Below are 25,064 nucleotides of genomic sequence, written 5' to 3' on the forward strand. Positions count from 1 at the left end.
TGTCTGAGAGGCCTTGACCAGAATCTATTAAATGTTAATAAGCCTTCCAAAGTGCAAGACATATAACTTTTATATGATGTGTTGTTGCAAGAGTGCGAAAGCCTGTTTATTTCTGATCTGTCTTCGTCTCACAAAGGAGTGTGTACGTGCACACGTTTCAGAAGTTTTGCATGCCTGCCTCTTTTTCCGTTGCTGCTGCTGCTGCTGCTGCTGCAGATGTCGGTTAACATGAACAACAATTCACTTGTATGAATTGATTCATTGCTGTCTGCAACAACTATTGGTCCCTCTGAGACCGTACCGCCCATGTACTACATGAATTCTTTGCTGAATGAGCAACACAAATGAAGTGCTGAATATTTTGACTATACCTCTAGGGAAAAGGCTGCGTTGATTGATAGAGCAATTTCACAGTGGCGTGGTGAGGCAGAAGTGGTGCCATATTTTGAATTAAAACTGGACTTTCTCATGCAACGCCACACACTTTGTATATATCAAGGATACTTTACTGTAGTTGAGATTTAGATTCCTTTCCTCCTTGTGCAGTGTGTTTTTGGACACATCGCATAGCTTGTTTTGCTTTAGCTGACTCAGCATCTTGTCCGCATTGTAATTCAGCATGGGTTGTGCAGAGGAGTCGGGATGTGATCGAAGGCCTATCCAGCTGCACTCTCAACACAGCACTACTCCACCCACACATATTAATTTACACAAGTCGGCCGTTGTGTCCGCCACTGACAAACCGCCCTCAGTCCTCAAATTAGGACAAGGACCTACAGCGGTCAGTGGAAAATGTGCACATGGAAGGAGCTGCACTTGCATGTGATCTTTAATATGCTAAGCCCAAGTCTTAAAGCAGCCGTACTGGCATGTTGCCACATCGGAGCACCACGCTGGGGAGATGATCAGCTCCTGCATCTGTCTCACAGTGCATTAGCTTGCTTACCCCACCTCATAACCACATGTACCTGGCGCCTTCCCAAACTGCAGACACATCGTCATGGGAAACTCACACAGGGTATTAGTGGAAGGGTTAAAAGAACACGCACACGTTTGCACACGTCTTCCCATTTGAGCTTGGTCTGGTGGCCTGATAGAAGGAGTGGCAGATTTTATGACTCATGAGGTTGAAGGAACGATCCTTTTGGGACAAAGGGTAATGATAGTATTTGGCCTGCACATATGGCACTGAAGGTATACCCAATGGATTGTCCCAGACTTGACCCAAATCCTTAGCAACAAACACTTTTTCCAGTTTCATCTTCCTAGCTTCATGATTTCATTAACATCATCCCAAATGTACTTACTGAAATTACCAATTTGTCTGACCATTTGCAAATTGTATATAACTGACCACAGTTACAGCATATTGCACTTTAAACACAAAAGTGGACATTTAAGGTTGAAAACTGCTGATATAACAGGCTGCCTTGGCAAAGATATCTTGACGTTTAGCTTTAGCTCATAAAGTCTTAACTATATGCACTGCCTGGCCAAAAAAAAAGGTCACACACTCTAATACTTTGTTGGACCGCCTTTAGCTTTGATCACAGCACGCATTCGCTGTGGCATTGTTTCGATAAGCTTCTGCAATGTCACCAGATTTATTTCCATCCAGTGTTGCATTCATTTTTCACCAAGATCTTGTATTGATGATGGCAGAGTCTGACCACTGCACAAAGCCTTCTCCAGCACATCCCAAAGATTCTCAATGGGGTTACGGTCTGGACTCTGTGGTGGCCAATCCATGTGTGAAAATGATGTCTCATGCTCCCTGAACCACTCTTTCACAATTTGAGCCCCATGAATCCTGACATTGTCATCTTGGAATATGGCCGTGCCATCAGGGAAGAAAAAAATCCATTGATGGAATAACCTGGTCATTCAGTATATTCAGGTAGTCAGCTAACCTCATTCTTTGGTCACATAATGTTGCTGAACCTAGACCTGACCAACTGTGTATATCACTGAGTTGCTGGAGGTGTTAATTAAATTAAATTAAAGGTCCCACACTATACAGCTTTTAACAAGTGAATGTTAGTCTCACACATTGTTAATTGCAAGTTTCAGCTCAAAATATTGGATCGACGATTCATTCTCCCCTGTCTTTACACCCCTAGTTTTAGGCCAGATCCAAACGGGTGGTTCGGTGCCTGTCCCTTTAAATGCAAATGAGCTGCTGCTGCCCACACTCCTCTCAGGAAGAGAGCTGTGCAGTTAGTTTATCAGTGTTGCTCGGATGATTTATGTGTGATGTGGTGACTAGCAGTAACTTCAGCTTTATCTGCAGCATATTTGTTTGTCAGCTAGCTGCGGGCTTATGCCCTTGAGATGTACTAAAGAGCTGCAAACCTCAGTGACTTCTCAGGACACACTATATTTGATATTTGGTGCCCCCTTTAAATTACTGTACCTGAACATTCCTGATCAAAGGACACCTGCAGATGCTGCTGAACCATGCTAGTACTCAAAATGCATTCTGTGTGGCTTTATTGTGGCTCTAAAGCAAAATTAGTGGCAATGTTTATTGTGAGACATCTCTGAAAGATTGCATATGCCGTACATTTAGGCATTTCTTCTCTGTATGGTATTTAAGCATTTTACATTGTTCAAAAGCAAATTCAAGACTAAAACAAGCAGTGACCACACACCTCATAATATTTATCATATATCATATAATAATTTGAACATGACTGAAGTGCATGGCTGTAACCTTGTGATAGCTAAACTATCAGGTTTTCTACATTCGCACACCAGACATTAACCCACCAGTAACCCCCTTACGTATTTATCAAACCAACAATCAATAATTTTTGAAGGCAGTCATTTCTGAGACAAATGTGTTAATAACAAAGTAAAAAACAGGACAGTATTTACACTTCTTAACAGACGACATGAGTCAGGAATCTACATTAAGGCATTTGCTTGTCACCACTGGAAAAAAAGGATTCGATAACAGAGGTGAAATTGTAAGTGACACATCCATTGTGGTTTCATATAACATTAAGCATTTGGTATTAGATTTACTTTGCTGGAAAGAAAAAACAGCATGACACATACTTTGTACAGCCATAAATATAAACCGATGCAGCTGATAATGATGAAAAGCCTGGAGGGGAAATGTGGGCAGAAGAAAACAAACGTGGCAGCATCGTTCTAATAATTTCATTTCATTTCATATACGTTATGTGGCCGTGACATTCATTAGAAACCTCTTTGGTTGTCTAATAATGCTGTTACGCTGCCTTTTGGTCTTGCTTCATTCACTAATTAAAAAGTTATTATTTCTGTAAAATAGAGATGACATAAAAGAGTTAAATGCATTAACGGTGTCCATATTTTACCTAAATTTACCAAAAAACCTCGTGTTGAGGAGAGATATCCTAACTTGTCATTACCCGTATATATAAAAACTTGGATGTGAAAATAAGTGAGACCATAAAAAGTGACATTAGTTGGAAATCATTCACAATACGATACCCTGAAAGAAAACCGCACACGGAAATGCGACACAAAATGGTCGCGTATTAGTTTAAACCAGGCAAATACATTTATGATTTATATAATAAATCATGGTGATATTGCACGGTGTCCCCTGCGTTATGAAAGAAAGCCCTGTGAAATGTAATTTAGAGGTGTGTCTGGATTATTGCGTTGTTCAAGCACAGTGAGGAGAAGAAGAGGGGAGAGACTAATCAGTGAACTCGCCCAGTTTGCGGCTGGAGTGAAAACCTGCAGACTTTTCAATTCAACACCATTTCCTTCATTTGCTCATTTTCATTTTATTTATTTTATTTTTTACCTGCTGTTGCGGCAAGACTGCAATTAATAATCGAGTCCAGTTCCCAGCAGTTCTCTAAATATTCATCACTAATAAATATTAACTACGATGTGATTTCCCAGAAATGGATTTAAAGGAAGTTTTTGGACAATTTTGAAAACACATTTATTGAGTGTTTGAGTTACATGACAAGACTCTGCAGGGGGGGAGGGCATCTGGCTGCGCTTCAGCCAAAGTAAATGAAAAGTGCCTACCAGCCCCATTAAACCTCACCAGTTTACATGATTAGTTTTTGCTCCAGGCCGCATTGGCTTTTATGCAGTCTCTACTTGTTGCTTGGCAACCTCACGGCACCAACAACACTTCAGGAAGTCACTTCCTGCAGAGCAGTTACGCCATGTTATGATGAACTTTAGCTGATAAGTGGATTTTACCTTTAAGCAGAGGCGGCGTAGATGTTTCGTCTTCTTTCTAGCCTTTATGCTAAAATGCCAGACCATTCCTTTAAACATTTTAAAAGAGTATCAGCAGTTACGCAGTCAAAAGTTCCAAACAGCAGCCACAGATCATTTTAGAAGGACCTTTAAACCCTTACCTGATGCTTACGTTATGCTTGGTGTGGAGAGTTTAGTCAAATGAAAGGAAAAAAAGCACAAGGACAACAGAGAATTAGACAGATTGAGCATGTATCTGCTCAATAAATATAGATCACTCTGTAGGAAAGTAAAAAATGATGCAAAATGGTGTTTTTTTTTTCTCTAAGTAAGCTCTGTCACTTTTTGTCAGAGTGCTGTTACAGTATAAGGGAATATAACTAGTGTGATGTGGCAAGCTCAGTGGCACGCTAACTGTATCAAGAACATTCACTGCAGTGGATTTACTTGATTACATGGTTTGCAAATCTCAAAACTGCAAGGCAGCAAATTTAATATGAGCTTTATATATCTCAGCGAAAAGTACATATGCGATGGTGACTGCATTCATCCTTTTTATAGTTGGGTTGTAACTCCTGTCTTCCCTATCACTACTGTGCATCTGTCACTTACCCGCAGAGACATCAAGGCTGTTCCTCCTGAGTCTCACAGCCGAATGCCCCTCAAGACCACCTCACATCTGTGCTCGCTCACTCGCGCACGCAAAACCACACCGCGCTGCAGAACCCCCAAGTCCCCGTTGCATCCTAAATAGGCTAATTTCACTGCTGATCTGGGATTTGCGAGTGTTCGAGTTTACTGAGGGAGCTGACACAGATCAAGGCATTTTCGTAGTTAACGGATTGAATCTTACCTCTAGTTAGATAAGCAGCAAGGGTGTCGCTTTGCCAATCATTTGCGATGTGCACCTGAGCGGCTATACTCCATCGCAATACATAAAAAGAAAAAAATATTTGTGCAGCACAATCTGTGTACCATTATGATTTCTAGGATTAATATTGCTGCTTTTGCTGATGTTATCTACCTCTTTTTTTTTTTTTTACAGCAATGCTGTAAGAGTGCAGGCACACAGGGATAACATCGTATTGCCTTGGCCAAAAACCAAGATTCCTGGAGCTGGAGATTGAAGCGCGCTTTAGTAATCTCCTATAATCCTTTTTGTTCACCCAGGAGATTGTCCTTCTTTAGAAGTTTCCAGCCAGACAAAGAGGTGGATAGTGTGATGGTATCAACTCTAATAGACTGGGGAGGTTGAGGAAAAGGCTAACCACCTCACTGTGTCAAATGGGCCCAGGTTCAAGGAAGTCAGCTTCTTCTCAATTATTTTCTAAATTAACTGACGAGCTCCATAGAGATTTAGAAGAGACTATCTGAGGTATTACGGCTCAGGAGTGGTCAGGAAAAGGAGTTCAGAGGTGCGAACTTTGTGTCAAAGTACTGACATACCTTTCAGGCATTTGCACTTTCAAGAATACCCCTGTGGCTTTTTCTGTATTGTTAAAGAATTTCGTTTAAGAAAGAATGCCGCTCCCTGATTGTCTGCTTGTGTTGTTGCTGCATTGCGTCAGCGGTGAAGGTATTGTCACAAGTGTCAGATGACTGACAGCGCGTCATTCTCACCGTTGTGGATAGCATTGAGATTTCCATAGCCAAAAAAAGAAAACCTCAGTCTTTCTGTGTGTGCTCATTGTTCCCAAACACGCCGCTGTGAAATATTGCTCGGGTGTGATGCATCTTCATGAGAAAAAAAAAAGAGGTAATAAGAGACTTGAAAGGTCGGATCGTCTGTCTTGGTGTGGTTTTAATGGAAAAGTGTGGCCACTTGCCAAGGTCTGTGTGTCTCAAGGACCCCAGGTTAAGTAATGCTAAGGCGGCAGTTAATAACAAAGGACTTCCAATAGAGTTTGCAGACCTCACATCATTACAGGAAAATGGCTGCAAGCACTGTAATTAGTTTAGAAACCAAGAAAAGCAGCAGATCCATGCTGGGACTTGGCATTTGAGAAGAACACCGGGATAAAAATAAAACATTTGTCTTCAGATTCTGATATTTTGTTCAGAACGCAGGGCGCCTGGAAAGACTGACATTTTTTTTTTTTGAGTCCGATAAGATTTCTGTTGTATACTATATACAATGGTTTTTGGAGGCTTTAATAATTCACATTGTGTGTATATTTAAATGTGCAATGTAAGCCTCTTGGATTTGATAAAATTTTTAAGAACTGAAGGCAAGAATTTTTCCAGGGTGTTCATACAGCTGTCACAAATTGTTATCTTGGCACAACTTTGAGATCCCTGGGAATCCCAGTCGTCCCAATATAAACACTGGTGTGCATTATTTATGTGCATTTTACTCATAGCTCCAGCTTGTCCAACATAGAGGGCAGCATGAAGTTAATGTGTCCTGTCAACTCAGCCAAAGATCAAACAGAGTCGCTGCCTGCTTAGTATTTGAAAGACAGAATGTACCAAAGTGTAACTCACTGCCAGCTCACAAGTCGGTTGACTCGGATTTAATTAGGGCAATCATTCAGCTAGATCTAGAGTTCGGATACATACCTATCAGCCATTCCCTGCGTACCTCTCCCAATGTTGGGCTGCCAAAACAGCTCTCGCCCGTCATTGCATGGACTCCTGACCTCTGGTGATGTCCTGTGGAGTCTGGCACTGGGACATTGGCAGCGGATCCTTTGGGTCCTGTCAGTTTCGGGATGGGTCCTCTGTGGATTTGGCTTGCTCGAGTGTATCCCAAGGATGCTCATTTATATAGAGCCTTGGGCTCTTTGGCGAGTTTTTTGAGCTTGAGCAATTTTATTTATTTATTTTTTTTGTGGTGTAGCAGGCTGTATTGTCCCTATAAAAAAAAAATACTGATTCAAGACAGTTGTAAGAGGATTTTTATATTATTGTCCTGTTTCATTTGTGTCAAGGCACACAGTTATGCAAAAATAGTCAACATCTATAGTCCCCCACCCGTCTCAGCATCGCTCAGGCTCCACATCGTTGACCATTTCTGAATTTGCCGGTTGTTAGGAGGAGTCTGGGATGCGAGTCAAGCACTGCCAACATGCCGGCGTCACCGACATTGAGCCTCAAGAGCACCGTTCACCTACTGCATGTGTAATGTCACAGAGGGTCCATCCATCTTTATATAGAGGGTGGACTGCAGTTGCCGAAGTGGAGGGTAGTCTTGGTCTTTCACAATCCTTAGCTGGGTGGTCTGTGTCAGGATCCAAGGTTTCCCCAGCACAATGTTGCAATATAGTGAAATGACCAAAGCTATGCACTGCACCTCTCGGTGGTTTTAATGCTGTGGCTGATTGATATAATGGCTATTATTACTGTAGTTCTTACTAAACAGTTCTATATAGCCAGAGAGGAAGCTACCTGGGAGTCAAAGTAGATGTATTTGCTTTGATATACCTTGAAATAAAGCCTATCTCACTTAACAGTTGTACTTTTGCAGCACAGAATGACACCAGAGAAAGCTGTAGGCACTATCAGATTTAGTGTATACTGTAAAGTAGATTGGACCGCTGGAAAATTACAAGTGTCCAAATCCAGTTTTACTTTATCTCACATTTTCCAACATGGGGTCGGTCTGTGCAACCTCGAAGTGGAGTTTAAGGACACTGTGCTATGCTGTGACATTTCATGTTGGAAAAAGTCTTTTTTATGTAGTTAAGCGACCCTGTCCTTTTTATGAAAGAAGTCTAGGGACAACGAGAGAAAGATGAACAGGGGGAACCAAGGGTTAGAGTTTATTAATGCCACTGCAGATGTGGCAGCAGAAATGCTATCCGCAGCTCATTCATGGCAACATCCTCAACTTGTCAAGATTATATTTTTAAAGGTTACACTGAGATTACAGAATCATCTGATATTGTAGGTTAAATCTTGAATGCACTTCTCAGCAGACACTGACTGCTTAAACATCTTCCATTCATCAAACTTATTTGTTCTAGATATTACTTTTCCGGCTTGTCATGTTATTTGAAGTATATTCATCTTTTCTGTTGATTCACTATCAAGTCTGTGTCACTGCCGCGTGACAGATGATGTGTAACCTAAGATCCCCTGGATCGTAATACTGTTGGCAGCCTCGTTCCTTGACCCACTTTTAATGATTATTCAGCCTGAGCCAAGTAGATTAGTTTATGTCTATAGAGTCCTAGAGAAAAGAAAAAGCACTAGAGAGAAATTACCCGTTGTATATAACATAGCTAGAGCAGCCTTTTTAGTGAGGTGCAGGAAATTGTAAATCTGCATGTAAAATGCAAGATGCAAAGGTTAAGATTGGAAAATCGGCAGTCTGCATCAGTAACCGATGTTTAACAACTGTCCTCAGTCCTAGATGTGCTCTGCAACTTTCATGGAACATGGCAATAAGAAAAGCCAACGTGTGAGTGAATTGCATTTTACGATTTTCCTAAAATATAGGAATTTATTTATATATATATAGATATATATATATATCTATTTTTTTTTTTTTCTTTTAAAGGGGAACTGCCGTTTTTTACAACCTGGACCTCATTTCTGGCATAAAATATGTTTACTCACCCATATAACCTTGGTGTCATTCGTAGTCATTCAGGAGATATTCAGATCAGCGTATATCCATATAGTGGGAGTGACTGGGGCACCGAAACGCAGCCTCTAAATACCGCATTATCTGCCGCGAAACTCCTTCATTTCACCAATATTTTGTTATGATACGCTAGTGCTATTCCCCATTGAGTCTGGAGTTACCTGTTATCTATTCTTGTTTTGCGGCAGATAATGCGTTATTTAGAGGCTGCGTTTTGGTGCCCCAGTCATTCTCACTATATAGATATACGCAAATCCAAATATCTCCCAAACAACTACAAATGACACCAAAGTTCTATGGGTGAGTAAACGATCGTATTTTATGCTAGAAATAAGGTCCAGGTTGTAAAAAAGAGTAGTTCCCCTTTAATGCTGTGTGTCCAAATTTCCGACTGGATGCGCCTAAGGGTGTACACGACTGTCCTCAAACCTCACGTCTCCAACTATTTTTTTAACACCGCTTTTGTTGATATGCTGAACTGTGTGCAGTGCTCATCCACCAGGCATCTTAATACCTGGGAATGTCAGTTTTAGCTGTTTGTTGCTTTCAACCAGCTCCTGAGAAAAAAATGTCTCTTTATCTGTTACCTAAGTTCCATGCTATCACATGAAATCGTGCTCTCCCGTGTAATACACGGTACTCTATGCACTCTATGCACTCACCATATACCAACATAAAATGACAAGCATGGAGGATGAGAACAATGCAGTGTTTTCACACTGTACCTTTTGCAGCAAATATGTAAGATTTTGCATGTCCCAGAGCTCAGTATGAAACCATTACTATGTGACTGAGCAGTGTCCTCCTTAAAGATATATGCTATTGTTCATTTCCACAAAAAAAGTGGCTGGAAAAATAATACGTATTGCGTATGTAGTGCATAGGGTGGGATTTTTAGATGTACAAGTCTGCTGACAACCCAAAAAACATATAGCTGTCACAGCACCTGCATAATGTGACCAGAATAGATGATCACATTCACATTAACACAACGAATGTGACCACGATTTTATGCCCAACAAGACAAACCAAACGTGTTTGTGTTCATCTTTCAGACAAAAAGGTGCATGAATTGATTATGAGAGTACTGAGATTTCCAACCACAACATAGGCCAAAGCAGAAAAGTCAATTTCACTCCATGATCAACGCCGTACCATAGACTACTCAGGTCTCTCTGCTCCTGGACGACCATTGTGTGTTATTGCAGGGTTCACAAGTTCACAAGAACACAAGTCCAGTGGTTGCCAGAGGGTCTCGGCTCTGTAGAAAAGCCCGATTTAAAATTAACACTGATGCAGCAGGTAGAACGTATTACAGTAAATCAGGCTCGGTGTGGTGATGTGGTTTCAGGAGCTAAGATGGCCAATTAACCCTGTAGCACAGGTATAGACACACACAACAAAACTAATATAGACCAACAGACACGTTATAGTGGCGCACAAACACACACAGACAAATATACGGTCAAGACATGAGCCTATTACATTCAATAAATCACCTACCACCCAGCAGCATAAGACGCAAACACTGTTCCTACATTTTTTTATTTATTTTTTTGTTAGTTTTCTTACTGTGTTGCAATTTACCTGTGTGCAGTTTCTCTGTAGTGGGCAGTGGTGCAGTCATATATCACCGAGTTAACATTGTGAAAGTTCATGGCTGTGTTTGCTACGTTATAGTAGTAATAAATATGACAGAGCGTGTGCCTTAGAAAGTTGCATTCTGCCCCGATCCAAGGTTGCATAGTCATTTTAAATACAATGAAAAGTGGGGAAAGGCTATCCTTGACGATGAGAGGCCAGGAGAATCAAAGATGAGAGCCGCGCAGTGTTGGTCTTTAAAGGAAAAGGCAGCATCTGGGTTATGTGTGTAGTCCATAACTGAAAGATGTTTTCATGGAAACAGTGATTCCTTTTTGTCCATGTCTAAAGCGTGATTATTTTTTTTTGTCCACTTGGTCCGTGTCCGCTCCCGTAACGCAGTGTGTTTTTCTTTCATTGTGGTCAGCCAACTGGTTATTTTATCTGACGCCACAAGAGTGCACGTGGACGCTCTTGTCATTTATCTTTTTTTTCCCCTTTTCCACCTGTGCAGGAATCATCAGGACTGCCTTAGCTAACATGGACCGGGAAGCCAGAGAACACTACACTGTCGTTATCCAAGCCAAAGACATGGCAGGCCAGGTTGGAGGCCTCTCTGGTTCCACCATGATCAACATCACGCTGACAGACGTCAACGACAACCCGCCCCAGTTCCCCCAAAGTATGTGCACGAATACGCCAAACCGAGGCGGTTGGCCTAACAAACTATAGCGTTTCAAATAGCACTTTTCATGTGGTGTTGTGGTAGTATATGAAGGTGCAAAATAGTTGTAAATATAAATGATGCAAATAATAGTTTTGTTGGAATAAAGTGCATTACATTTAGGAAACTGGAAGACAGCAAATTAGAACAATTAGAAATCTGTTGCTTCTGGGCTAGCCAGTAGCTTAATTTATAAAAACACACTGATAAGGTATTTTATTTATTATTTTCACACAGTGGAACAAAAGTCCTTATTTGTGCATGAAAGAGAGGCAGAGTATCTTTTCAAGTGTATTCTCCGATGTGTTCCTTGAATGGTAATCATTTCTATATACACATGCATTTATTGACTACATAAATCTTTAAGAATATTTAAAAAGCAAATCACGGACTTTTGAGCCTCCCCCTAATACTATATATCTATTCAGGAAACCTCACTGTGATATATAATACTCATTGTGTGACTCGGTAGTCTAATATTGCACTCGTATTTCTTATAATTAGCAAAATTAGACGAGCATTCATCAAAACCCTCTGTTTTGCAGAGGGTCTGGATTTTTTTCCCCCATTTTAATGATAAACTTAAGTAATGATAAAGTTGCGACTCGTTGTCTTTGAAAGTGCCTCATCAAGTATAATCCCCCTTCGGCTCTGATTTTTTTCATTTGTGCCGTGGCGAGGAAAAAAAAAAAAGGATAGAAAAAAAACTATTTCAAAGCCATCAACATTTTCTGAATAATCGTCTGCCTCAGAGTTTGATCTGCTCCACAGCGGCGCTATCAACCTCGGCTTAGCATTTAATGTCATTTGAAGCTCTGCGGAGTGTTTTTAATGACATACCCTCAGGAACAAATGGTGACAAAGGCAAATTGCTTAGCTAAGCCCTTTAAGGAGACGGCGATGTGGGGCAGAGGAGGTTCGGTAATGTGTGTAAAACAGTTTTTTCTTTTTCTTTTTTTTTTTTCATTTCTTGCTGTCTTTAAACGGGCATACATCAATGTTCATCCGCAGAAAATTACCAGCTGTACGTACCCGAATCAGCTCAAGTCGGGAAAGCGGTGGGGAAGATCAAAGCCAATGATGAGGACCTTGGCATCAATGCAGACATCAAGTACAGCATCATTAACTCAGAGGGAGCCAACATGTTCTCCATATCCACGGACAGAGACACAAGGGAGGGAATCATCAGCCTCAAAAAGGTAAGCATGTTCTAACTTCATGCTTCAGCACTTTCCTTAAATGGGATTTTTGACCTAGTAGCACTGAACGGCCTTGTTTTGATGCTGGTTAAATATTTTACCGGCATACAAATGGTGCATCTGCAGACAGAAGTAGCAGTCAGTGTACCAAAAGTGCAGTTCTCAATGAGTATGCTAATCTCACGGCCCTTTGCTGCCTTCTCCCAACAGCCTCTGAACTACGAGAGGAAGAAGACCTACACGCTGCACATTGAGGGGACGAACACACACGTGGACCCTCGTTTTTCCTACCTTGGCTCTTTCAAAGACACCGCCACCCTTAAAATCACAGTTGGGGATGTGGACGAGGCCCCCGTCTTTTCTATGGATTATTACATACTGGATGTTTACGAAAACGCACGGAGCGGCACGGAGGTGGGCGCAGTAACGGCGCGGGATCCCGACAGCAGGAACAGTCCTGTCAGGTTAGATGTTCTGACTTTCTACTTAGGCATAAGTTATTTGCAAGCCGATTGCAAATAATCAGAAGGAGAGCAGCTCTCTAGGTGTTTTGTCTTCATCAGTTTATTGTCTTTTGTTAAATATCAGACATTTTCCCTTTGCAAAGGGAGGGGAAAGAGGATGTTGCTAATGTTAGGAGGCTTATTTTGAGGCTCAGCGGACTGGCAGCCAATGCGCCACTATAAAAAACATACCAGTCTTAGCCAGATGGATTTCTGAGAAATGTCTAAAATGCCTGGTTACCATCTCTGTTTGGATTTGCCTTGCTGTTAAAACATATCCAAGAACACTTTGTTTATTAATTCGTCACTTCATTACAGTTTTATTTATTCATCTACTGGGCCTTCTGGTTTACCAGGCAAATGAACTTGCATATTGAGATTCAAAAATAATATGATTATTTCCACCTGCAAACTTACACAGTATTTTATATATTGTTATAGAATCATACAAGGTTTGCACATGCATTACTACGCACATACACCGATCAGGCATAACCTTTTGACCACTGACCACTGATCTTGTGACAATTCAGTGTTCTGCTGGGAAACTTTTGTACCTGGCATTCGTGTGGCTGTTACTTAGACATGTACCACCCACCTAGACCAGACCAGGCACCCCCACCCCATAGCAATGACACTACTTGAGGGCAGCAGGCATCCCCAGCAGGATGCCGCCTGACACAGGCACACACACAAAAACGGTTTAGGAACAACTCAAAAAACATGAAGAACAGCACAAGGTGTTGACCTGGCCTCCAAATTCACTAGATCCCAAAGTGATCAAGTATCTGTGGGATGATCCCCCCCCCCCCCCCCCCCCCCCCAACCCATAGGACCCAATGGCCCCCACTAACAACATTGTTTTAGAGGCACAAGGGAGACCTACACAATATTAGGTCATAATGTTATGCCTGATCGGTCTATATTTAGCAGCATATGGAACAACCCTACATTTTGTGCCTTGAACCACCATGTGACACCATGTGATTATTCAGGTGGCCTTGGATTCGTCTCGAGTCACACCAATGTAAATGTTAAGTAGACGTACCGTGATATATTTAGTAGCCTTTACAGGAGCCGTGTGCATGGTGAATCATTGTTGTGTTGCGCTATCATCACATAGCTGGTTATTTTGTCTGCAAGCTCGTGGAGTCACCTGAGGCAACCCGACCGCTCGGCACATTTGTATGCACTATAAACACATGCTTGTGTACTGTGGGGAAAAAAAAGATTGATATAAGCCTCAGGCTGTGTGGACTAATCTTGGGTGCTGAGAACAGGTACCTCGTTTCATGACATTACACTAGAGCGCTGCTGGCGTTAATTTGAATTCTTGCCATAGTCGCGACTTAACTGATGGGTAGCTGCAAACATGATGCTCCCTGTGAGGTGAAGTATTGCTTATGCTGCATGTCAATAAGTAGCAATTTTCTGTTGCCGTTACATGGTATAGGATCATTGTTGAAGGCCCTGGCATGAGCTGCATAGTCTTGGAGTTTTCTGAACAGGAGTAAACACTGCAACGTATCACTGAGGATGCACAATAGTATAATGGTGGCTGATATATTAGTGGCCTGTAAGCAAGAAAATGTAATTATTATCATGCTGATGATGAGATTTCAGCTAATAGGTCCCTGTGATGAAGCAGGGCATGGCTGCAGACAAGGTACACCCCTCAAACGCCAGTTCGGAGTGGGAATCTTTGCCACTGGTTGTGCACAGGCTAGCAGAGTCTGCTGTGACTCTGGTACATGGACCAATTGAACAAACTCCAAAGCTCCCAAGAGACCTGTTTGGCATGCTTTGGCACACAGGCATGTACGTGACGTTGAGGGGAGTGAGAACGTTTGACAGCTGGTATTAGCATCAGCCGAGTCGAGTCGAGCATACGAGTTTGTGGCACTCAGCTGTCTCAGCACCAGTGTGAAAACATGTACCAGGCAGTCACCTTCCACACTGTTCAAGCAAGGTAAATGTGGTCACGCAGTACTCAAATGTCATTGAGTTGAGGGTGTAATGCTTTCACCCATGTATATGACCACCTTCCTAATATTGTGTCGGTCTCCCTTGTTCCTCCATAACCGTTTTGACTCATCAGAGAATGGACATGGGCCTTCTGAGGGTGTCCTGTGGTGTCTGGCAACTGAATGTTGTTAGTGGAGGCCTTTAGGTCCTGTGGGTTGAGGGGTGGGGCCTCTATGGATCAGGCTTGTTCCAGTGCATCTTATAGATACTTGATCTAGTGAATTTGGAGGCCACGTCAACACCTTGAGTTGTTTTTCATGTTTTTTTTTAGTTGTTCCTAAACCATTTTTGTGTGTGTGCCTGTCTGTGGCTGCATCCTGCTGGGGATGGCTGCTGCCATCAAGGAATGTCATTGTTATGGGGTGGGGGGTGCCTGGTCTAGTCTAGGTGGGTGGTAATGTCTAAGTAGCATCCACATGAATGCCAGGTCTAAAAGTTTCCCAGCAGAACATTGAATTGTCACAAGATGGTCAATGCAATTTACTCCTTAGTGTCTAATTAGTGTATACGTCTATTTCCTGGAGCTAGTATTTACAGTGTAGTGTGTCTATAGTGTAGACTCAATGTATATTGAAGTCATGAACACAGAGGTGAAAACATAAATTTGCCGAAATGTGCAGTTACGACAGAATTTAAGTGACATTGTTACTTATATTATAAAACGCTGCCAAAGCATATTTTGACGTGCCATCTTATACGCGAAACCACGAGGATTGTGGATTGTGAAAACTGTGTTGACCTGAAGCTTGATACTGTGTTTGAACGCGTCCCGTGTCGACACAGACGGAGCTCTGGGGAAGCCGCTGTAACTGCGAGTGCAAGGTACACTGGAGCTGCTGCTCGGCTAACACGCTGTTCAAGCTGCGCTTTCTCTGTAGACACAGTGTGATGATGTTTAAGACACAGTGTTTGACTTGTGAAAGCACAAAACTTCAATGTCACTGCGTTTTCCCCTCTGTTGACCAGGTCTCTTTTAAAGATTTGACTTATAAAACCCTGTCTTTGATAACAAGTAGAGTACAAGTAACAGTAAGAGTAAAAGATGGGTTTGAAACTTTTATTTTATCCCCAAAAAACGTAGTTTTCCACAACTAGACCGCATTAGACCAGAAGCATCATGTTGTCTCTTGTTTGTAGAAATAAAATACCATTTATAATTAATATAGTCAATCTTTACACTGTTTACACGAAATTAGTCTATATTTGACAAGTCTGTGTCTAGTAGTTTCTGGTCTGAACTCCAGTCTGGATGAGATGAAGTCTACTTCTCGACTTGTCCAGGCTCTAAATTTACTGTTTTCAAAGCTGGACCTGGTCTGTTCGAAATCTTTGAAAACAAAAAAAGTGAGTTCTGCACCACGTTAATATAATTAGGATCCTAACGCTACATCGCAACAATAATACGTCACACAGCGATCATTCCTTTGACTTTCCACTTCGCTCCTAACTGAGAAACTGCCTCCACAGCCCTAGCCGGTGTTCTACAGACATAACATGGTGAACTGTGGTAAATAAGCTGCAAATGAACACTAATTAGCTTGTATCCTGAACTTGTGTGACTCTCAAGGAAGGAGGATGACGGAGGAGAGAAGCAAAGATGCTGCGGGGCTGTTTGCTTCATTGCTGCAAAGGAAAACTGTTCATTTGTGATATGTTTGTTGTAGTCTGTGCGTGGTATTCAGTGTGGAGGTCTGGTCATTAATTAGTTCATATATTGAAAAAGTAAACACGACAAATAAAAAATAAGTTAAGGGCCTGATTCTAGGGTTGAATGGTTGAAGGACGCCTTAACATTGGCACCGGTCATTATAAAAATGCTATTCATGTTTGATTTGTAAGATGTATATCATCTGGTTTTGTGTTGTGTTGATATTGAAATCGCCCACGGATGACAGATTTATGCATTTAATGGCCCTGAAATTCTCTATCAGTACATTTCCATACTACTTTTTTGTTTGTTTTGTACGAGGTGAGCTCTGCGATGCTCTCGTCCACTGTGAAATGAAAAGAAAACGGGGGTTAAATAAGGTTTCCTGTCAGAATCTTGACGTGAGCGATTTGTCGTAAACAAGAAGGTAATCTACATATGAAAGACTTTCCATTTTGTCCTTGTGGGATACCTCGTCCATTCCTATAGAGCATCGCTCGCAGTGATCACCACATATAAAAGAAGCCAGCGGGAAATATTCTGATGACATCCACTTGAACCCAGAATACTAAACAACTGTGCCACTGCCGCCGCTCATGTTGGCATCTGAATGTAAAGCGCAGCAGGGATCAGTGTTTGGCGGCCTTTGATCATCAAAAGTCTGCCCGTGCGTGCAGTGAAATAAACATGTCACTGAAGTGGCATTTTAAACTTTGAGGAATGCTGTGAAATTGACATCTAAATTACCAAACAAGGTCTCTGTGGGTCATTTCCTGTGGTTGCTCTTGGATATTAACATAATTATTGCCTAGATACTCGTAAGGACTTGTAAGACTAAGGTCTTTTACCTTCCGGTATAAACGGTAGGGCTGTAGTCGACCGAAGAAAATCAACATTATGACCTAATGTTGTGTAGGTCTCCCCTGTACCTCCAAAACAGTTGTGACTCATCAGAGAATGGACATGGGCCTTATGAGGGTGTCCTGTGGTGTCTGGTAACAGGATGTTGTTAGTGGGGGCCTTAGGGTCCTATGGGTTGAGTGGAGGGGCCTCTGTGGATCAGACTTGTTCCAGTGCATCCCAGAGATACTTGACCAGTTTGGGATCTAGTGAATTTGGAGGCCAGGTCAACACCTTGTGCTGTTCTTCATGTTTTTTTGAGTTGTTCCTAAACCGTTTTTGTGTGTGTGCCTGTGTCAGGCTGCATCCTGCTGGGGATGGCTGCTGCGTGGTCTGGTCTAGGTGGGTGGTACATGTCTAAGCAACATCCACACAAATGCCAGGTCCAAAAGTTTCACATTAGATCATTGCATTGTCACAAGATGGTCAATCTTAGTTGCTTCTCTTTTCAGTGGTTTTAATGTTGTGCCAGATGGTCACAGGGAAAATAGCTTCTCATTTCTGGAATAATTAGTCTGCATAGTGCATTGAGTGCTCTCTATTTTGTAAGATTATAAGCCTAAATTATAAATGTAACACAAGAATGCTGGTGTTTGGTGCTATTCATCTATTTTTATCCAATAGACTCAGAGTTGACCAACACAGAGTGGTTTCTCTACATTTTTTTTTAGTAGATATTGTCCACCATTTTTAACAAAATGCAGACACATTGACGAATTCTTTAACATGGTGGCGATCACTTTGGAGCCAAGTCCGAGTGGGTATTGAGTGAACGTTAGATACGTTAGGCCTAACTGTCTCCCGTAGGTTGGGCAAGTTGTGCAAATGGTCTTCACGTGCAGTCTGTACCTCCCGTTGTTGAGAAGTATGGATTAATCCTGGAAGGCTGTTGATGAAGGCAAGTGTCCACCCATTGAGAATTTGTCTGAAAGAGAGTACACTGACTAACCAATCAATCAGTCGATGGGGAGACTGCTCCTGCCCAGGGGCGCACCGTCATGACAGGCAAACCAAGCCAATTGTGCAGCTTTGCGTGTGAACCGCTACGTGCTCCAATGCCCCCAGATGCTATTTATGAGAGGTACATGGTGTCCGACTCATGCTGTCTTGCATTTGTACCTCAGATTACACCAGTCTGGTCTAATTGAAGAAAACCAATAAATGGATGTGTGCCATTGCAGCCATTGCAGTGGGAGCTTTTACTCTGTTGTTTTTTATAGGTCGGGTAGGTTAGGTTTAGTCTTGATGTCTTATGTTAGAGGCCCGAGGACCCCCTGAACCAAGGAACGCCACTGCTACTGCCCCAATAATCCACTGTATTAACTAACAAACTGATTAAATGATCAGTAAACGTAGGGATGAAATGCCAGGAAGGCCACCATATCTTAACAGTTTTCTACATATTTAAATGTTAAATTGTAATCTACTTCTTACAACAGATTACTCATTTAAAGAAACAGTTTAAGAAATGTTTGGTCTTGAGACGATATTGTCAACCTGATGTTGACCGAGGAAAAACAAAGATTTTCGTCTTCCACGGTCCTGTAGTGCGACATCTTGTTCTAGTTATCTGCACAAAGGAGAAAATTGCCGCCAACGAAACAACACTAAAACAACAGAATGCACCAGATTTATCACCGGTAGCGGTAATTAACGACAATGAAGTGTTTTTTCAGTGCCACTTCCCTGTAAGCCGTAAAATAATGTGCTTCTCTTCTGCAGACAAAGACGCTCACGTTTGCAGCCTTCATGCTTTTATGAGCCCGAACATTCAGTAAATCAGGGCAGCATTTCCAGCATGGGCTGCCGGGTAAACTGGCAATCTGGGATAAAAAATAAATAAATAAAAATTGATCATTATTTCCAATAACTTCAATCCTGGCATTTATATTCCTATACTGCCTCCTTCTCTCGTGTCAATTGAAAATATTCGACATTAGGGTACATTACGCTGCTGAATGAACGATGGATTAAAGGTGTAAATAGGTCATTAAAAAATAAATTAGGGAATACACAGTCAATGGCCATTTTGTGCTTGAACTCATGAGAGGAGTCCATTTCCTCTTTGTATTCCAGCGACTGCTTTGCTTCTAGTTTGATAACGCTGTTGCTAGAAAGACATTACAGGAGTGTAAACATTGGCAGCATTGTCATTATTAAATATTGAAGATAATTGCTCTTGACTTAGAAATATGTATTTTGAGAACACTCCAGTCCATTTAAAAGCAGCAGGGATTATTCTATTCATGTACCTCAGAGGTGGGACAAGGCTTTGGAAAATCACGGAAGCATAAACGCATCCCCTTTGGCTTGAGCTGCTTCTGCTTCTGTACCTCCGTCACTCCAGCGCGCCAACTGCTCCAGTCTGGCTTCGGTTGACTAGTTCTCATTAATTTAGGGCTTTGTTTTCTGGTTATTCAACAAAATATGACATAAAAAAATGCAAATAAATGTTTGTTTCCCGAGGCCCCAGCAGTCGCGAAACGCATCAAGTGATTGTGAGGCATTTAATTAGGTACTTAAAAGGAAACTGGATCAATTAAACGCTAAGATCAGTTTACCCATAATACACGGGATTGCTCGGTCTCTGAAAGCAGTCGTATAATAATCCGTGCCTCTGAAGGGAGCCGTTTTTAAAAACTTTTCCTGATCATATCATCCGGGTTATGTTAAGGAAAAGCTTGGTAAAAATTTTTATTAGTTTGATCGCGGGCAATATAAGATCCAGTATTTATTAAGATTGACCCACGGGAGCTATAAGGTTATAAAGTCCAGGCTATTTTTCCTAGAGTTTGAGCATTCTCTGTTTCTTTTATCTCTCTCTTATGAGCCGCCAGTCTTTGTGGAAGTGCAGTACTTAATTGTTCGAACACCCCTTAAGACATATCAGCTTCACATGCTTAATTTTGTCTTTTTCCACTCTACTTTACATTACACGGATTTTCCGCACAGTGTTGATCAGTCCAGAACAGAATGTGACTCCGTGGTAATGTTAAAAGGCAGTTTGAAACACGTAAGGCTCTGAATTAGTATTTTCTTTACAGTGTGTTTCATTTTTCATAATGGATGTATTAATATTGCTTGATGTGGGTTAAACAGTCACAGAGTCAATGTAATGTCTGTTTTTTTCTGCCTCAGTGAAGTCATACGATTGTAATTTTCTCTTCCAATAGATACTTCTTGGACAGCAAAGAGGATGGAGTGAGGTACTTCAGAATCGACGAGAGCAGCGGAGTCATACGTACGACGCAGCCTCTGGACAGAGAGGACATGCCTTGGCACAACATTACTGTGATGGCCTCGGAGGTTGGTAGGTACCCAGGCCGCTCTCCGGAAACCGAATGTTTGAGTTTGCGACGAACGTGGCAACACCTGTTGTGACTATTTTATGAGCGAGCAAAGGTGATTCCGGCTTAAAACTAGCTTTAGGGAGTCTCTGAAGGTGCATGCACGCTGAACGTCAAAGAACTACCGGCAGAGAAGGCCGGCTGTGACGCTTCCGTACGTTGACTGTGTCTGGGCCGAAAGGTTGACCTTGAACGCACCTTGCGCTTTTTATACCTGTAGCTGGCAGTAGTCCGTATTTGCATTTGAAAAAGGGGGAAAAAGGAAGAGCAAAGGCCAGTTAGGAAGCTAGGAAGTGCTACACATCCTCATGCAGAGCTGGTCGATCCAACAGATGACCGTTACCTAGCTTTAAAAGCGATAAAAGAAATCTAATTTATTTTAGTCTGTGTAAAGTTTACGGCTTTGCAAAAGGTAACAAAGCAGATGGGAAGGTACACACATACACTTCTCATCCTGAACTGAACCGCAGTAAACACATGAAATGCTGTAAAGCAGTTGCTGCAAGAGGAGGCTGACAGATCGATCTTTCATTCCACACTCACTTTCTTTAGCCTCAAGCTAATGCTAGACATTATAAATCAGAATTGCATTCAAATCATGGGTGACGGTGGCTTGAGCCTGTGCCATGACAGCATGATTTAAAAAGTAGAAGTTTTCTATATATATATGTGTGTGTGTATAAAAAAGGTGTATGCTATATCTCGAGCCAGAGATCTTATTTATTTATTTTTTTCCTCTGCCACCAGATAACGAGACACCCTGAGGGGATCGTATTGTTGACAGCAGTCTAGGTTCAAATTCATAGAGGGTAAAATTGGAGTCAAAATCAATATCAACAAAAGAAAGTTTCCATAAAGAGAAATGAGTACATGGATCGGCACTGCACCCTCTTTACCGACAGGATAAAAAGAGCAGAGCGGTATTTACGTGGAGGTTCAGCATTTTATTTATCCAAAAACGATGCCTGTTAAAAATAAAAAAGTGCTGCTGCAAGCCTTGCAATGTACAAATTATGTAACGATAACAATCGCCTTGTGTTTTTGGACATTGTCATGTCATTTTTAATGGATAAATGGATAAATAGGAAATTAAACTTTCCAACCCGATTCATGAGCTAAACTGAAAAATTGGCACACTTTAATCTACACGCAGACATGTGTGAGTATTGTTTTCAGCACAGCATGATTTAAATAACATTATTAACAGCCTACAAGAACCATCACTAACTGTATTTAAGCACAGCTCAATGCCAAGTCTCTTTATAATGAAATGAACAAAGTCTGAGGAAAACAAGGACGAAGGATACCATTTGCATAATGATTGGATTGTATTCAGATAGGTGCGTGTGTATTTTCCTCATAATTAAGTACAAAATTAAATTAGTCCCAATTGTTTCAATGTCCTTTTCTATTCTGAAAATTAATTAAATCAATACAGCCCCCTCTAACTCCATGAACCGCTATCAGGTAACTTGGGTAATTTGTAATCACAATTAAGCAAATCTCTCGCCGACCAACAGGGGGGCTGCATGCTAATGTTTCTTTATCTCTTCGCCTTCTCTTTAGTATTCAAGGAAAGAGTTACATGCCGAGGCACTGTCAAAAGGCAGAATGATAAATTTTTACCTCTCTGAATGAGCAAGGACACACTGTGTCATAGAGAGAGACAAAGCACCCAACACAGCTGGGCAAACGATCCTGCAGAGATTTTATCCCGCTTTCTAATGGCCACAAGGAGTAGACAGACTCTCCACGGCGAGCGAGTAAATTAGAGAAGCCATGATTGAATTTCTTTGTCCGTGGATTATCACAGTACTCGTCATCTAAAAACACAGTAGGCGCAATGTCAGGCTTTCATGAGGTGCTAAAAAGCAAAAAAGGGTGCGTGCAGCATCCTGGAGCACAGGATAAATTAAGTAAAAATCTTGAGTCCATAAATTTAATTTAAGGACTTGTGCACCTGTGTGACTTCACTGAAGGTTTTGCAGAGCGTGCAGTCTATTTTTCAGCACTGTTAAGTATACTCACACCTGGACACTACCCGGTAAAAATACTTTTCCGCCAGGGGCCGAGGTGTTGAGGGTTAAATACCTTGATTAGTTCAATATTCCAATAATAAATGGAAAGCTGTACATTTTAATAGGTCAGTATTGTCTTTGCTCATTATTAACGTTGTTTCAGACAGTCCCAGTAAGACATAAAAGCCATTTATCTTGACGTTTCTGGACTGATGGCACTTTGATGTCCATACTGGTGTCCATCACATGGGAGAGAGTTCGTAATATCGGTTAATTATTAGAATTAGTTCAGTAAAGCAAAAGATAACTCAGGCATGTTTTGTTTTTCACACAGCAGATGGGATGCTTTACTTGCTAGCCGAGTCGCTTGTGCAAGGGCCAGATGATGTACTGTATTACAATTGAGAGCCCCAACTGAGACAAAATGAAAGCCGCACAAAACACGGTCAGATTAACTTTAATAAACAAAATTGCTTTCTACAACGCTGCATCCTTCGGTGCTTTTATGGTGGCAAAACCGGAGACAAAACCCATAAACAGTCTAACAAGAAGAGCACAGTGTGCCCCAGTTTAGAGCCGCAGCGGTGAATGTTTTATTTTGCTATTAAGGCTTGCATTTGGCATTCATTTTCTTTGTCCTCATTCTCTCTCTCTCTCTTTCTCTCTCTCTGCTACAGACAACCCCAGCCTTCTCAATCACGTTCCTGTTACCGTCCAGGTCCTGGACGTGAACGACAATCCGCCAGAAATAGCAACCGATGAGGAAGTCATTGTGTGTGAGAGCTCAAGGCCAGGACAGGTGAGTGTCTGAGAGAAGCCACTCAACACATATTTCTGTTTTTCTCTTCATCTCTGTGCTCTCGCACGCCCAAAACATCCTTCATGCCGAAAGCACCTCAGAAGGTAAGTGTTGAGAGCTGTCCATTAACCACAGCCATTTCCCTGACTACATGCACTCCTGCACTGAACTATTGTTTCCCTCAGCAGTTTGAGTTGCTCGGTAAGAGCCGAGCAGTAGGCGCCTGTGAAGGAACTAGAGAGAGCTGCTTAATCATCCCTCATTCAGAACGAGTATCTCAGCAGCAAACCATGACGGCTCTAAATCGAAGCTCATTCCAATTTGCTCTCAGTAGTCTTTGATTCATTCAAATTAAGAAGGTTTCTGAGATATAGAGCAATCAGCGGCATGGAAATGGCTGAAAGTGTGGTTCGGCAAAAGATGATGGAGTAAAGACTGGGAAGTCCTAACTAAATACATTTTTAATAGTTTCACGCTGGTGGGAGAAAACTTTAAATAGAAGTTTGTATTGAATTTGAATTAAGGTTACAATGTAGCCTCAAGATTCTTGCCCCCAGACAATTAAGTGGAAAGAATTATAATGCATTGGATGAGACAGTGGTACACCACAATGTATGTGAAAGAACAGATCTGCTCATTTATGTTTCAGAATCTATTTGAATTCCAATTATTCTACCACTGCAATGGAGAACTTTCGATAAATGTGGCAGGTGTCTATCAAACTTGTAGCCCGGCACCTACATCCACGTTTCCACTGCAGGAACTTTCTATTTGGGCTAGGAACCACAGGAGGAAACATATAAAAGTGCATTTCTAACACAGGGACGGCATCCAAATAAAGCTGCTCACGGTGGGAGCGCTTTTTTAAAAGTTCAAGAACTTTGGGGGTGGGGCTTGCAGTAATGAATATTTCTGATTGGTCCAATAGTTGAAACATTGTGCCAACTATTGGACTGGAGGTCCTTCACACAACCTATGATCTGAAGGAACCTTTTGGTTCCTGGGACTATGGGTTTAGAGCAGAGGTCTTCAGCAGGGGGTCTGCAACCCCTAGGGGGTCCGCGGAGATACTGCAGGGGGGTCTCGAATATTTTTTCCCATAAATTTAAATGTATTTAAATACACATAAACATAAGTAGGGGGTCCCCACTCCATCTCTCCATCAGTTTGGGGGTCCTTGTTCTGGAAAACGTTGAAGACCGATGGTTTAGAGTATTTTGGGTGGATACGCAAATTTTAAATCACTGTACAGGGTATATAAGGGTTCAAGTAACGATTTTAATGCAGCTTTTCTTTGCCTGTTGGAAGTGCCCAAACTGCAAAACATCATAAGAGTTACTGGTGTAAAGAAAATTGGATTAGGTTGTAAAGGCTCAAAAGTTAGTTTGACTAGTCTGATTCTTGGATCTGACGGTTGTGGTTATGCAAAAACCCCAGTGTGATAACAGCAAATGTGGACTTAACAGCCACAGTGCTGTACTGGTGTATCATTTGAAATTGTGATTACTGAATGGATG

At 41.7% G+C, this 25,064-nt stretch overlaps 1 protein-coding gene across 1 annotated transcript in view; it reads left to right on the forward strand.

Moving 5' to 3' along the window:
• LOC311503596 (cadherin-18) overlaps positions 1 to 25,064 on the forward strand; it is a gene marked incomplete at its 5' end in the record, with an annotated part of 67,834 nt that overhangs the window by 20,359 nt on the left and 22,411 nt on the right. The window contains 5 exons of the mRNA XM_084566410.1: positions 10,899 to 11,066; positions 12,120 to 12,307; positions 12,518 to 12,771; positions 20,557 to 20,693; positions 23,426 to 23,547. Of these exons, the coding sequence (XP_084422536.1) occupies positions 10,899 to 11,066; positions 12,120 to 12,307; positions 12,518 to 12,771; positions 20,557 to 20,693; positions 23,426 to 23,547 (869 nt within the window). The remainder of the gene's footprint in view (positions 1 to 10,898; positions 11,067 to 12,119; positions 12,308 to 12,517; positions 12,772 to 20,556; positions 20,694 to 23,425; positions 23,548 to 25,064) is intronic.

The sequence above is a fragment of the Chelon labrosus genome (assembly GCF_963514085.1).
Source record: "Chelon labrosus genome assembly, chromosome: 18".
Taxonomy (NCBI): domain Eukaryota; kingdom Metazoa; phylum Chordata; class Actinopteri; order Mugiliformes; family Mugilidae; genus Chelon; species Chelon labrosus.